The sequence below is a fragment of the Heterocephalus glaber genome, unplaced genomic scaffold (genome assembly GCF_053883595.1).
Source record: "Heterocephalus glaber isolate CG9 unplaced genomic scaffold, H.glaber_assembly_v1.0 deba00001509, whole genome shotgun sequence".
NCBI lineage: Eukaryota > Metazoa > Chordata > Mammalia > Rodentia > Bathyergidae > Heterocephalus > Heterocephalus glaber.
Window position 1 is genome coordinate 2,218,015 of NW_028258325.1, and position 13,108 is coordinate 2,231,122.

Below are 13,108 nucleotides of genomic sequence, written 5' to 3' on the forward strand. Positions count from 1 at the left end.
ACAGCCATGGTGCCAGGGCGTGGTCCCCCGGTGCGGCGCAGCTCTGCGTTCACCTTTCGAGGCCTGCGGGTGGTCACTGGGAGGTGCTGGGCCAGGTTCCTGTGGAAGGAAAAAGTAGGGAAAGTGCAGGAAGATGTCTCCAGCCCTGGAGAGGGCTGCGTGTGGAGGGGTGCTGCTCACCTTGGGTTTCTCGCAGGACTTTCTAAGGAAGGAATTCAGTGAGGAAAACATTCTGTTCTGGCAGGCCTGTGAATATTTTAATCATGTTCCTGCACACGACAAGAAAGAGGTGAACTTGCCAGCGGGCGGGCTGTGGAGGCGGTGGTGGATGGGTGGGAGGGGTCGGCGGCCTGGGGCTCAGGCCCAGCGCAGTGGGAGCAGTTGACGGGGGAGATGTTTCCACGCCATCTGAAAAAGGTCGTTTCTTTTTTGGAGTAAAAATTTAAATATGTGTGATATTTAGTTCTGCTAAACATAGTGGTATAAATGCTGGAGCCTCGGCTCTCACCAGCAGACGCGTCCCACTTGGTGTTGGACTTTCGAGGAGGGCACACTGGCCTGAGCCTCTTTCTCTCCTGGGCTGCGCTGTGCTCAGAGCCCCTGTGTGACTCCTACAGGGCGCCCGGGCTGCTGGGGCAGCACCGCTCCGATGGCCCCTAACGTGGCCATTTGGACACAGGGAGCAGTTCCGGGCTGCTCACTGGCTTGAGCTCCTGTATATGCACTCGAGCCAGAAGCGCTGGTGGGATGTCTGAGGTGGGGCCTAAGTGGTGTGGGCCTCGGCAGTGTGGCCACGACACAGGCAGAAATGCGCTTGTGGACCCGCAGCCTGGGCCGCTCAGACCTCTCCACCCCGCAGCTCTCCTGCAGGGCCCGGGAGATTTTCAGCAAGTTCCTGTGCAGCAAAGCCACCACCCCCGTCAACATCGACAGCCAGGCCCAGCTGGCGGATGACATCCTCAATGCACCGCACCCAGACATGTTCAAGGAACAACAGCTGCAGGTACACGTGGCTGCGGTTCCCACCGTAATCCAGGCCTGGGCTCGGACACATGCGTGTTTGAGGGAAACGACATTCCCAGGGGTGACGCCACGGCTCACCACCAGGCTCACTTCGCTTCACGGTGCCTGATGATGGCAGGGCTGACCGGGGCCCCACACCCATGAGAGGAGCGGAGGGGTGTGCTGCGTCACGCAGCTGGGGAGACCCAGTCTGGTTTCTCCTGCGTGCACACTGCTGCCGTGCCACCATGAAGTTGTGCCGAGTCCCACTGTCAGGACCGGGGGCTGCCTGTGTGCATGACTGAGAGGTGGCGGGATGAGACCCGTTGTCATCCAGAGCCCACACTCACTGGCCTCCCCAGAGCCTGCCCAGCCAGGGGAATGAACGGCCCGCAAGGGAGGGAGGAGGGCCTCTTTGGGTGGCAGTCGGCAGCTGAGTCTGCTCACACTGCCAGCTTTACATAATTGCCAGAATCTGTTCTGTTTTTTCAAAAAACACAGTGTCTCACTATGTAGTCCAGGCTGACCTCGAACTCCTGGCAATTCTCCTGCCTCAGCTTCTTGAGAGCTGGGATTACAGGCCTGCCCCACCTTGCCCGGCTCAGAGTCTGTTCTTTTTAAGGGTGTTGCAGGGAGGGCTGCTTGGTCAGAGAAAGAGAAAAACTTAAAGGCTGCTGGAGAGTAGCACCGGAGGCCTCCAGGGGCCAGGGCAGCGGCTGAAGCGATGCCCTTCCAGGGCCAGGCCTGTGGGCATCTGGCCCCCGCCTGGACCCTGAGGGCGGCCGGCCCTGTGCCTCTGTGACCATAGTGTGTTGTGCTGGCTTCCCAGATTTTCAACCTGATGAAGTTTGACAGCTACACGCGCTTTCTGAAGTCGCAGCTGTACCAGGAGTGCATCCTGGCGGAGGTGGAGGGCCGGGCCCTCCCAGATGCCCAGCAGGTGCCCAGCAGCCCAGCCTCCAAGCGCAGCATTGGCTCTGATCACTCCAGCGCGTCCACGCCCAAAAAGGTTCGGGGCTGGGGCTTCGACTGGGGCTTCGGCTGGGGCTTCGGCTGGGGCTGGGCTGGCTGCGGGTCCCTGGCACCATCTCCTTGGTGATGGCATGAGGCCGGGCCTCCAAGGGACATAGACACCTGGCCACGGCATGCGCTGGGCCCTCAGCCTGTTGAGGCCCCATCCGGGCTGTGGTGCAAGCACACAGCTTGCCCCGCTCAGCTGTTGCGTGTGTCATGTAGTTTGGGGATAGCATTGCATTGCCTTAGTGAGGTTTCCACTCACCAACAGCTGAGCGGGAAGTCGAAGTCGGGAAGATCCCTGAATGAAGACGCGGGGGACGAGGACAGCGAGAAGAAGCGCAAAGGGGCCTTCTTCTCCTGGTCGAGGAGCAGGAGCACAGGGCGGTCCCAGAAGAAGAAGGAGCCCAGTGACCACACCCAGGGTGCGTGCGCGGGGGTGAGGGGCTGTGGCAGCAATGTCCGGTCTGTGTTCCTCGCCCACTTCTTGCTGTGAGGCTCTTTGGTCGGAGCTTGGCAGTGCAGTCGAGGGCACAGAGGGAACATGGAGCCCTCTCCTGTGCCCTGCTGGCAGCTGGCTCCCCTGGCTCGGTCTAGCACTGCACAGTGTGTGTACCATCTCCACATCTCAGCGTGATTTCTGCTGTGAATGTGGATGCTGTCACCCTCAATGTTCTCTGTGAAGGTGACAGAGACAGTCCTGTGTGGCCCTGGAAGGGGCTTGGGAGCGGGGCTGCTGCTGGCCTCGCTTCTGCCTGGCAGTATGGAGCTGTGTGCTGGGGACGCCGCACTGCAGGCGGGAACCTGTGGAGCTAGTGCTGCACACCTAGGAGGACGGCGCATTTCCCCCTAGAGGTTTTCGCTGAAGGGATCATCTTGAGAAGTGAGGGTCCCGCCTGAAGCTGTGGTCCCCGAGCTTGGTATCCGCTGTGTTGAGTAGTGACCACAGCCGGGTGAGCCCAACCAAGATGGTTCTAGAGGAAGGTGGCCAGGCCAGGCCCTGCTGCTGCTCCTGCTCCCGCTGCAGGGTTGCTTTCAGAGCAAAGGCAGAGGGAGGGTGGTGGGATCGCTTCAGCAGGAGACTTCCTGAGGCACAGACCTTGTGCTCAGTGGGGCCAGGAGAGTGGCCTGTGCCCCATCCAGGCCTGCACCTGGCGGTCGCCCAGTCATCTGAAAAGGATGGATTCTGATGGCTGCACTTCTGGTTCCAGACTTTCTGATGGAGCCTGGGGACCTCCTCCTTGGGGTGGGCCAGCGATCTGGGGAGTTCCTGGGACGACCTGCACCTCTGCCCTCCTGTCCTCCAGCCCTGCTGTCCCGGAGCCATGGCCTGACTGGGAGTTGGGCTGTGTCAGGTTTCCTGCTGCATAGGCAGCCCAGGCTCCCGGTAGGACAGCTTAGCACCACGGCAGCTGGCGCCCTCTATCCGGGCTTCTGGGGAAGAAGCCATGCTGTGTGCCCTGGTAAGCAGCAGCACCCAGCTGGGGGCCGCTCCTGTCCTCGGGACAGTTCTCTTCAGGCCCTGGAACTGCACTTAGATGAAAGTCGCAGGTGGTGTGGCAGGAAGGCAGACCCACCCCGCACACATGCTCACACTGCTGTCTGCGGAGCAGCTGCCGTTTGCCAGACAAGCCAAAGCCAGGTGGCAGTGGGCAGCACACGAGGGCTGAGTCTGGCCTCGGCCTCTGCAATTAGAAATGTGTTTGACTCCACCCAGTGCGGCCAGGTGGGGCCAGAGGGCTTCCCAGGCTCCCAGATCCTCTCCTGTCCTTCCTGTGTGTGCAGCCTGAGAGGGCAGAGGCTGGGAGGTAGGATGAGTGCAGCTGTGGCTTCTGTTCACCTGTCTCTGTTTTTCCCCACGAAGACGCCCTTCCTGCCAACGGGAGCTTGTGCCGCCGCGAGTCCCAGGGCTCCGTGTCCTCCACAGGCAGCCTGGACCTGGTGAGTGGTCGTTCTCCCTGTCCCTGGGGCCACGGCCGCCTCGGCTGGCTTGTGGAAACCCCAGCATTGGTCTCCGCACACAGGCATAGCAGCGGAGTGCGCACAGCTCAGCCCCAGGCTCCCTAGGAGTGCGGAGCTATCGGGGGGAAGAAGGTGCAGCTTGGGGGCCAAAATCATCCTCCGTCTTATTTCTCAGACCCTTTTATTCTGACTTGGTGAAACTCCCACTAAGAGCAAGCGAAATGCTTGGAAGCCGGCTGCTGTGTCCTGCTGTCGCTGACTGTCTCTTACTTCACCATCCCATGGTTGGCACCCCCAACCTGCAGCCACATGGCGCCTGCTCTGAGCCCTACCACCCTGCCCACGCATGCAGGAGCCTTTGCAGCAGCCACCGGGGGCTCGGCCTGCTGGTGTCTGAGCTGGTGCCTGGTCAGTTGGGAACCCGTGTCCTGTCCTTCAGAACTGCCGAGCGGCAGTGAGTGTGGGTATTTCTTCTGCACCACACCAAGGGCGGGTTAGAGCTGCAGGGTTTGCCATGCACCCACCAGCTGTTGCTGCCTGATAACCCCAAGCCCAGTGGATGGGAGCAAGGAACCTTGTCCTTGTGCTGTGCCCGGGGGTCAGTGGGTTGGTCCTGCCTATCCCAGGCCACTGTCCTGTCTGCCCTTGGTTGGCTGTGGCTGTGGCTGGGCCAGGCATCTGCATCCTCCACACCCGCCTAGTCCTGTTCCCATGGTGGTCTCGAGGACCGGGAGCCAGCAAAGCATGGAGGCCCCTAGAGACATAGGTTGGCCAGTGGCACAGCCCCATCAGCTCAGGTCCTAGCACGGCGACAGAACCCAGCCCTCACAGAGCCTCATGTATAGGGGAGGGGGCACCTGGGGCTTCTCAGCCGTCACCACCCGCCGGCGTTTCCTACACAATGCTTAGGTGAAACAGTGCTCTGCCGGGTTTGCAGCAGAGCCACATCTGCAAGATGCTGCTGGCAGATGGGATCTGATTCCTGACGGAGGGACCCAGGAGGACAGTGTGCCTGGCTTTGGCACTTGTCCCTGTGGCTTGGAGGCTCCCACGCGTGGCCTCTGCCTGTAGGATGGTGGCCCTGCTCCCACGACGGCTGTGCCCCACAGTGCCCCTGGTTCAGAGCGCCCACTGCCCTCCAGTGAGGACCTGGGTGTAGGGCCGAGGCTGCTCGCTGGTGGAGAGTGCCCTGTCAGTGGGCCCCGGGGCTTGAGCTCACGTGGAGCTGCATCGGAGGCACCCGCACCCTGTGACCACACTGCTGTCTCCCTGCCCCCAGCCAGAGGCCTGCAGGACCCTGGTGCCAGAGAGGGACAAGGCTGCCAAGCACTGCTGCATCCACCTCCCGGACGGGACGTCCTGCGTGGTGGCCGTCAAGTCGGGCTTCTCCATCAAGGAGATCCTGTCGGGCCTCTGCGAGCGGCAGGGCATCAATGGGGCGGCGGTGGACCTCTTCCTGGTGGGCGGGGACAAGGTACTGGGCCCTCGGAGGACAGCGATCGCCTCACGCCTGTGGGTGCCATGCTGCTCTCCCGAGGTGCATCGGGGGCCGGGTGTCAGCGGAGTCTCGGATCGGGTGGTGCTGCTGGGTGCAGGCTGAGCTGGCACTGGGTGGTGCCTGGAGATTCGTACACTCTCCTGCATGGCTGTTCTTTTTTTTTTTTTTGGTACTGGGGATCGAACTCGGGACCTTGCGCTTGTGAGGCGGGCGACAGAACCACTGAGCTAAGTCCCCACCCCTGCATGGCTATTCTTGACGCTGCTCTTCAGTTCTGCACAGCTGTGTGCCCACTGAGCATGGTTCTGCATCTCAGGGCCCGCGTGTCCCTGCTCTAACCCTGGTCTCTGTTCCCAAGCCTCTGGTGCTGCATCAGGACAGCAGCATCCTGGCATCAAGGGACCTGCGTCTGGAGAAGCGCACTTTGTTTCGGTGAGAGAACAGTGTGCGCTCTGGGCCGATTCCTAGACCAGTCCTCACTGTGGCCTCCACACTTCCCCGGGGAACGAGGGTTGTGGGTGACTCCCCGGCACCTGGTGAGTGTCGGGAGGGCAGACAAGGGGGTGCCTCCTGCTGCCCTGGAGCAGCCACCGCGCCTTAAGACCACAGCGGGAGGGGGCTGCCCTTCGGCGCCTTGAGGTCCACGTGTCCTGCTCCACCCAGCCCTAAATGCCAGCCGGCCGGGGGGGGGACACCGCTCCCGGGGAGAGCGCGCAGGCCAGGGGCAGGGTGGGCTGCGCGTGCTTCTGTGCTGTCTGTCCTGGGGTCCTGAACGCCATGGACGTGGGGCCTCTGGCTGTGTTCCCGCCCCCAGGCTGGACCTTGTTCCGATCAACCGCTCTGTGGGACTCAAGGCCAAGCCCACGAAACCTGTCACGGAGGTGCTCCGGCCAGTGGTGGCCAAGTACGGCCTGGACCTGGGCCACCTGCTGGTGAGGCTGGTGAGTGGCAGCCGCTGTGCTCACGGGGCGGAACGGCCGTCGTCCTGAGGACCAGGGAGCGTGGCCTTTGGTTAGTGCCCTGGTCGTCGTTCTGAAGAGGATTCTCGCAGTTTTGCTCCAGAGAAACCAAAACGAGAAGCAGCCAGCTAACCCCGAGGGCCCCGCTGGCGGGTGTGACCCCAAGTGGTGTTGTGGCCTCTGTGCTGGGTCCTGTCAGCCCCCAACCTCCCCGGCCCTGCAGCCGGGCTCATGATGTGAATGAGGAGACAAGGACGACACTGGGCGGACCCGGCTTGTCCCATGGGCACCGAGGCCAGCAGTGGGCCAGGGGGCGCTGGCCGCAAGGTGCTGTGCAGGCTGGGCCAGCGTCTGCCTGACTTCGCCTTCGTTGCCTTTGTCGGGGCCGTGTTTCTCATTTGCTCTGAGCCTGGCCTCAGAACTGCCTAGCAGCTTTGCTGAGAATGAGAGGAACCTTTTCCCTCTGTTCAGCCATTCAGACCCCAGTGTGAGGGTAACCCGAGGCTGCTTCCCCAGCGCAGACTCCACCCACGTCCGAAAATCTGCAGGGCTCCCAGGTCCCCCTCTCCTGCACTCTGCCGAGAACCTAAGCAGTCTCTTGGGCCCTGTGCCTCAGTTTCCCTGTCCATACAATGAAAGGCAGAAGGGCTGGCCAGGGGTCAGGGCCCGTTGGCCATTGAACGGCGGCTCTCAGGGAAGACTGTGCCCATCTGAGGGAAGCAGCCTGCACCTGTCCTCGCCAGCAGGCAGCAGACTGCAGCCTGGCCCCTCCCAAGCAGCCGTCTGCCCAGCGCTCTGCTGTCCGTGGGGACCAGGAGTCTGAGTGCCAGCCTGCATGCTGGGTTGCTTTCTGATCAGTGCTGTTGTCATGAATAGCAAGGTTCTCCAGCAAAGGACAGGAGCTCAGCTCCACTTGCCCCAGTTTGCACCAGGCACCCTGCCGAAGGCGCAGTGTCTGCTCGGGGCCCAGTGAGGTCAGCCAGCACCAAGGTCACAGGCAGCGCTGACTACACTGAGCCGTGTCTGTCGCTGAGCGTGGTGTCACACCTGTGTGCACACGGCTCACCTGCGGCCGAGGCTTCTCCAGCCCACGCCAAGGGTCCCCCGGGCCCCCCACTCGCGCTGGGAAGGCCGAAGGGCTGTGGGCCAGCCATCCAGAAGGTTCCAGTCTGCCGACATCCTCAGCTTATGGTCTCTGCCCCAGAGTGGAGAGAAGGAGCCCCTGGACCTCGGAGCCCCGATATCAAGCCTGGATGGACAGCGGGTCGTCCTGGAGGAGAGGGACCCCACCAGAGGCAGAGGTGAGCGGACGGTGCATCACTGGGCCTCCTGCCCAGCCTGCTGCTCGGGTGTGGGCAGTGCTGCCCGTGTCGACACTGGGCGTCCATGGGGCCTGGACCTCTCACATGCCTTTGACCTTGCAAGCAGTGTTTCTCCCACTGGGCGGGCCTGCCCACCGGGAGGAGAGCTTGAACACGGTTCCCAGCTGTGGGCGGGACAGTCCCTGCCTGCCCACCAGATTCGGAGAGCTTCTGCGCCACAGTGTGAGGAGGCACCCTCTCCTGGGGACCTGAGTCACTGCAGGACCAGGCCCCTGCTGGTCCTTCACTTGCTGCCCTGGCCGGAGCTGTCCCTTTGGGGGAAACGGGCGGGCGGGCCTTGAGCACCGTGGTGGGCGTGGCCTGCCCAGCAGGAGCTGGGGCCAGGCCGAGTGTGGCTCAGAGCTCTTTCCCACCTGGTGCATTGCTGTGACAACCCTGTCCTGTCAGCCCTGCGCCTCCCCAGCGCCTCAGGAACCTGTGCCCCTCTTCAGGGTGGCACTGCATCCACAGGGCGAGTCTTATTTGTGGCTGCTGCGAGATGTGGCCCAGGGGCCTGTCCAGGTGGAGGGGCCGGGTCCAGGGCCCAGCAGGCTGGGCCCTGCGTGTCTGTGGCAAGTGCCCATGGGGAGGCTGTGCTGTGACGGGAGCAGCACTGTGACCCTGGGTGGCAGGGCCAGGGAAGTGCTCACCGGACTTGGTACCACGAGGCCGGCCCGCCACCGGCTAGGGGAAGCAGGGCTCGCGGAGCGTCTTCCACTTCCCCCAGACCATGCAGGGCGCAGGGCGTGGAGTGGAGTTCTTCACCAGCACTCCTCCAGAAGGCGCAGCTAACTGATGAGCCGGTGCCCCTGCGCCCTCCGAGGCCGAGGCAGCGGGCAGGGCCCCACGATGAGCTTCAGCTGCCGGCTGGCACACGCACCTCGCACAAGGCAGGGCGGACACCCGAGGCTCCTCACAGCTGGAGAGCCCATGACGCTCAGCACCAGACAGCTCCGGGTCCCAGCTCACCCTGTTGTGTTTGGCATCCACAGATAAGCAGAAGGGCACCCCGGCCAAGCCCAGTGCGGCCGCCAGCTCCGGTCCCAGAAACCACTCGGCTACGGTAATCCCTGCACGCCTGTCCCATTGTCCCTCTTGTCCTGGCCCCTCCCAGTCTGCAGCTGCCCAGGCCAGGCCTCTCCCCTCCCGGGAGCCTGCTTGTTGCCCTTTGTGGGCCGCAGGCTCTTCCCCAGGGCCAGGCGCCCGTGCCGGTCCCCAAGGCCCACAAGCGGTTCCTCCCGGCCCCCGCCCTGGGGGTGGCTGAGCCGTCGGTGCTGTTCTCTGTCCTGTGTCATTGCAGTTGGTCCTCTCAGGGCGCACAAATCCCGCGTCCCTGTGCTCTGGGCCTGCAGAGCCTTTTGGTCTGTGACTGATGCATGGTGTGTTTTCGTGTGTTGAAATGTGAGTAGAACTGTGGCTTTCCTTCTAATGCAGGGAGAGGAAAGAACACTAGGCAAGTCTAATTCTATTAAAATAAAAGGAGAAAATGGAAAAAATGCTAGGGATCCCCGGCTTTCAAAGAGAGAAGAATCTATTGCAAAGATTGGGAAAAAAAAATATCAGAAAATTAATTTGGACGAAGCAGAGGGTATGTGTACTTTTTAAAACTTCCACACTTTTTAGTAAATGCACTACCGGTTTCCACTCTGCCCTGTCCACAGCTGGCAGCTGCGGTCCCTGCTACCCTGAGGCTCTCAGTGTAATTTTGCTGAAACCCTGTGTGGGCCAAGACCAGGCCTCCCGCAGAGCCTGGAGACCCCAAGACTTCACCTGGCCCCACTTCCACCTGTCCTCCACCCTCGGCCCGACCCCTGACGTGAGCCGGTACCCAGTGTGGGGGCGGCAGTCAGCGATAGGGTGCCACACTTCGGAAGTCCCACCAAGAGAGGGGAGTGGGGTCCCAGGCTGGCAAGGCTGTGGGTGTGCTCACCTCTGCTGGCCATCAGAGGCCCCAGGAGAGAAGAGGATGAAGCCCTCAGCGGGTCTTCTTTGCCTTGCAAGAGTTCATCACAGAGAGGCTGCATGGGGGTCGACGTGAGCAGCTGCTGCTCACTGTGGCCGAGCTGTAGTTCGGGGAGCCCTGGCCAGACCGAGGGCTTGTCCACCAGCAGGCGTGGGACACGGCCTTGGACACGCCTGTTTCTGAGGACCACTGGAATCAGGAGTTTTAGACTCTGGGTAGTTCAATTTCATTAGAGAGAGGAACGTAAAACCTAGAGAAGCTGGGGTCCAAGACCTGTGCTCGAACACGGGGAGCTTGAGCTGCAGCGACAGGCCCAGGCCAGTGAAGAGAAGGGTGCTGCAGAGCCAGGGCTGAGCGGGCTGCGTGCAGGCCTCAGGGGCCTGGGGGCCTGGCCTCTGCCCCACGGGGAGCACAGAGGCAGGTGGACGTGACCCCAGGCAGAGTGGGGCGGGGCTGGCTCTGGGCCCTTGTCTGGCTGTCACTCTGACCTGGTCCTCAGAGGGGCCCGAGCTCAGGCACGAAGGGACCAGGTGGTCATCTGCCAGGCACCGTGCACCTCACCTGCGGATCCGGGCCTTGAGCTTCTTGGTCTGGACTTTGCGGCGTGACTCTGAGGGCAGCGTGGAGCCAGCTGTCCCTACACAAGGATAGCCGTGCAGGAACGGGGTGGGGGTCGGGTCGCAGGTGGGCTCGCCCGCACTGGCCTGCAGCGTGGTTCGGCATGGTGACGCTGGGCAGGCGCTTCCTGGGTGAGTGCCCTGCTGTGCTGTGCATCATGTGAATCTCTGAAATGTGGTTCGTGTGGGTTTTCTTCCAACAGAGTTTTTTGAGCTCATTTCCAAAGCTCAGAGCAACAGAGCAGATGACCAGCGTGGGCTGCTAAGGAAGGAAGACCTGGTGTTGCCTGAGTTTCTCCGCTTACCTCCTGGCTGCACCGAACTCGCCCTTTGTAGCCCAGCCCCCGCCAAGGGCTTTAGCAAGAGACCTGAAACCACAGGCCACAGCGGGGAGAAGGTGGCCCTGCCCAGCGACAGCCCCACCACCAGCCCCGGCTCAGCCCAGAGCCCCGGCTCGGCGCACAGCCCCCCTGGGCCTCCTGGGGCCACCCCACCCGGGCAGAAGGCGCAGGAGGGCGCCACACAGGTCTGGAGGAGGCAGTCTCGGGAAGTCGAGGCCGGGTACATCCAGACGGAGGACGAGTCGGGGGCCGACCTGACCCTGGTGGGGGAGGGGGACATCAGCAGCCCCAACAGCACGTTGCTGCCGCCGCCCCCCAGCCCCCAGGATGCACCGGGGCCTCCGAGACCAGGTACCTCTGGGTTCTGACCCTGTACCCCGGCCCTGCCCTTCCTGCTGCCTGAGGCGTGGACACTTGGTGTCCAGTGAGGGCACAGCCGTGGTGATGGCTCTGCCCGGCACTTCCCTCTGCCGATGCCCTGTGTGGGGTGCTGCTGCCTCCGCTGGTGCGTGACAGCCTCGGTGCTTCTGTGGAAGGAGAGCTGGGTGGCAGCTGGGGCTGCCCAGGGGTGTCCCTAGGGGCTCAGGCAGAGGGACCAGAGTGGAGTGGCCCCTGCAGGGTGCCAGGGCCCGGGAGGCAGGGGGTCAAGGACCCTGAGCGTGGCCGGGCCTTCTGCAAGTGTGGGTGTCCGCCTAAGCCTGTGAAGCTGGCACCTTCAGTGTTTCAGTCTCGAGATGGCAAGAGCACAGAGTTTGTCTTGAGCGAGCAAGCCCAGCCCCTGTGGCCTATGGAGGACCCACATGCCCACCATGAACTGGGCCCTGGGCAGGCCCCCTGCCTCAGTGGTACCCACCGCCCTCAGCACAGCCGGCTTTGGGGGTGGAGTGGAGACATTCAGTGTGCGTGGCAGTGGACAGCAGGGCCAGGCAGCAGAGTCCCAGCAGCCTCGGCCTGGACGTGCAGGCTGGGAGCATCAGGCCCTGCACACGGCTGCAGAGCTGCCCGCTCGGGAGGCGAGCGCCTCTCAGCACAGGCTTCCTGGGGCACGCAGGGAGGGGCCCTGCACCCAGTGTCAGGCCGTGGCCTGCTGTGGGGTGACAGCAGAGGTCCCCTCCCCTACCCGGTCGGAGGCCCAGGACGACCTCAGCGGGCCGGGCGGCCGCTCCCAATGCATGTTCCCTGTACCTGCACACAGCGGGCACTTTGGCGGGCATAGCTGTGGGCGGCGGGCAGCCAGTCTGGCAGCCTGGTGGCCACGCTGCTCTCCGTGCCTGTGTAGGTGCCCGTGTGTGGTTTCTACCTGCGTCTTCTGTCTGTTCTTCCAACAGTAATAAACTCTCGTCTCTCACTGGACTGCTTCAAACTCTTCTCTTCTTCATTTGAAAACGTGTTTCTTCTTTGGAAAACTATAGTTGTGCTTTCTTTAATCTAGAGGAAGTAATGCACATTTTGAGGAAATTCAATGAGTTTGCCTTAATACACTGCCCTTAAAAAATATTCCACTCACTCCACCGAATCCTCAGGCCCTTGCATGTGAGGCAGAGGCTGCTGGGTGTTAGGGAGCCAGCGGCTGTCCCTGTCCCCATCCAGTCCCCGTCGCAGTCCCCAGGCGCGGCTGGAATGCAGCCCGCGGGCGCATCTCCTGGCCTGGGCCCTTGCGCAGCCCCAGAGCGGGGAGCCCACGGCCTCTGGTGTGCTCCTCCGCCAGCAGCAGAGCCACCTGCGGCCACGCGGCCTCCTGCTCACTCTGGCCTTGTGGCCGAGCTGCATCTGGCTGCGCCGGCCATGAGGTTCCCCGGGGCAGCCCCCCAGGCTGCGGCTGGCGGAGCGACAGTAGTGCAAAGGCTGCGTCCTGGAGGGGCGATGGCACCGGAGGGCTTTGGGGCGGCTCCTCAGCCCGTGCCCTGTGGTCTTCCCGGAGGCGCCGGCCCGCTGCAAGTGCTCGAGAATCCAGCTCTGGGGACCCCACGTGCTGGAGGCCCCTTTTGGCAAGGCTACCCGTCTGGCCATCTGGCTGGCTGTCTGACCTTCCTCTGTCGGCGACGATTCTCTCTGAACACTGACACCGCTCTCGGGGTGTAGGAGGGAGGCGGCACCCCTCTGGGCTCCTCCCAGACGCTCCCCCGACTCCGAGGGCTGCCCTGAAACACTTGTTAGTGACACAGAGGCCACCACTGCCGTCGTCCCGGGTGAGAAACACTCCTCGGAGATGTGGCCAGGTCCCCTGTGAGGAAGCCGCCTGGCTGGGGGACAAGAGTCCTGGACACGGGCGTCTCCCCGTCGGCTCCCGAGTGTGGCCGGCGACCCATTGGCCTGCGAAAGCCAGGCCAGAGCCCTTCCTGAGGGCCCAGGGCTCAGGTGGACGTGTGCCGTGTGGGTCTCTGTGGCGTG

At 63.0% G+C, this 13,108-nt stretch overlaps 1 protein-coding gene across 9 annotated transcripts in view; it reads left to right on the forward strand.

Moving 5' to 3' along the window:
* Positions 1-13,108, forward strand: part of Rgs12 (regulator of G protein signaling 12) — a 77,940-nt gene that overhangs the window by 61,850 nt on the left and 2,982 nt on the right. For 5 of the 9 annotated variants that reach the window (XM_013073117.3, XM_087187243.1, XM_087187239.1 and 2 more), the window contains 12 exons: positions 197-289; positions 860-1,003; positions 1,832-2,011; positions 2,288-2,441; positions 3,881-3,957; positions 5,258-5,452; positions 5,835-5,908; positions 6,291-6,417; positions 7,640-7,736; positions 8,789-8,859; positions 9,231-9,384; positions 10,580-11,068. In XM_013073117.3, the coding sequence (XP_012928571.2) occupies positions 197-289; positions 860-1,003; positions 1,832-2,011; positions 2,288-2,441; positions 3,881-3,957; positions 5,258-5,452; positions 5,835-5,908; positions 6,291-6,417; positions 7,640-7,736; positions 8,789-8,859; positions 9,231-9,384; positions 10,580-11,068 (1,855 nt within the window). Of the gene's footprint in view, positions 1-196; positions 290-859; positions 1,004-1,831; positions 2,012-2,287; positions 2,442-3,880; positions 3,958-5,257; positions 5,453-5,834; positions 5,909-6,290; positions 6,418-7,639; positions 7,737-8,788; positions 8,860-9,230; positions 9,385-10,579; positions 12,071-13,108 lie in introns of those variants that run through there. The other 4 variants (XM_087187242.1, XM_087187241.1, XM_013073113.3 and 1 more) reach the window with 3 other exon arrangements.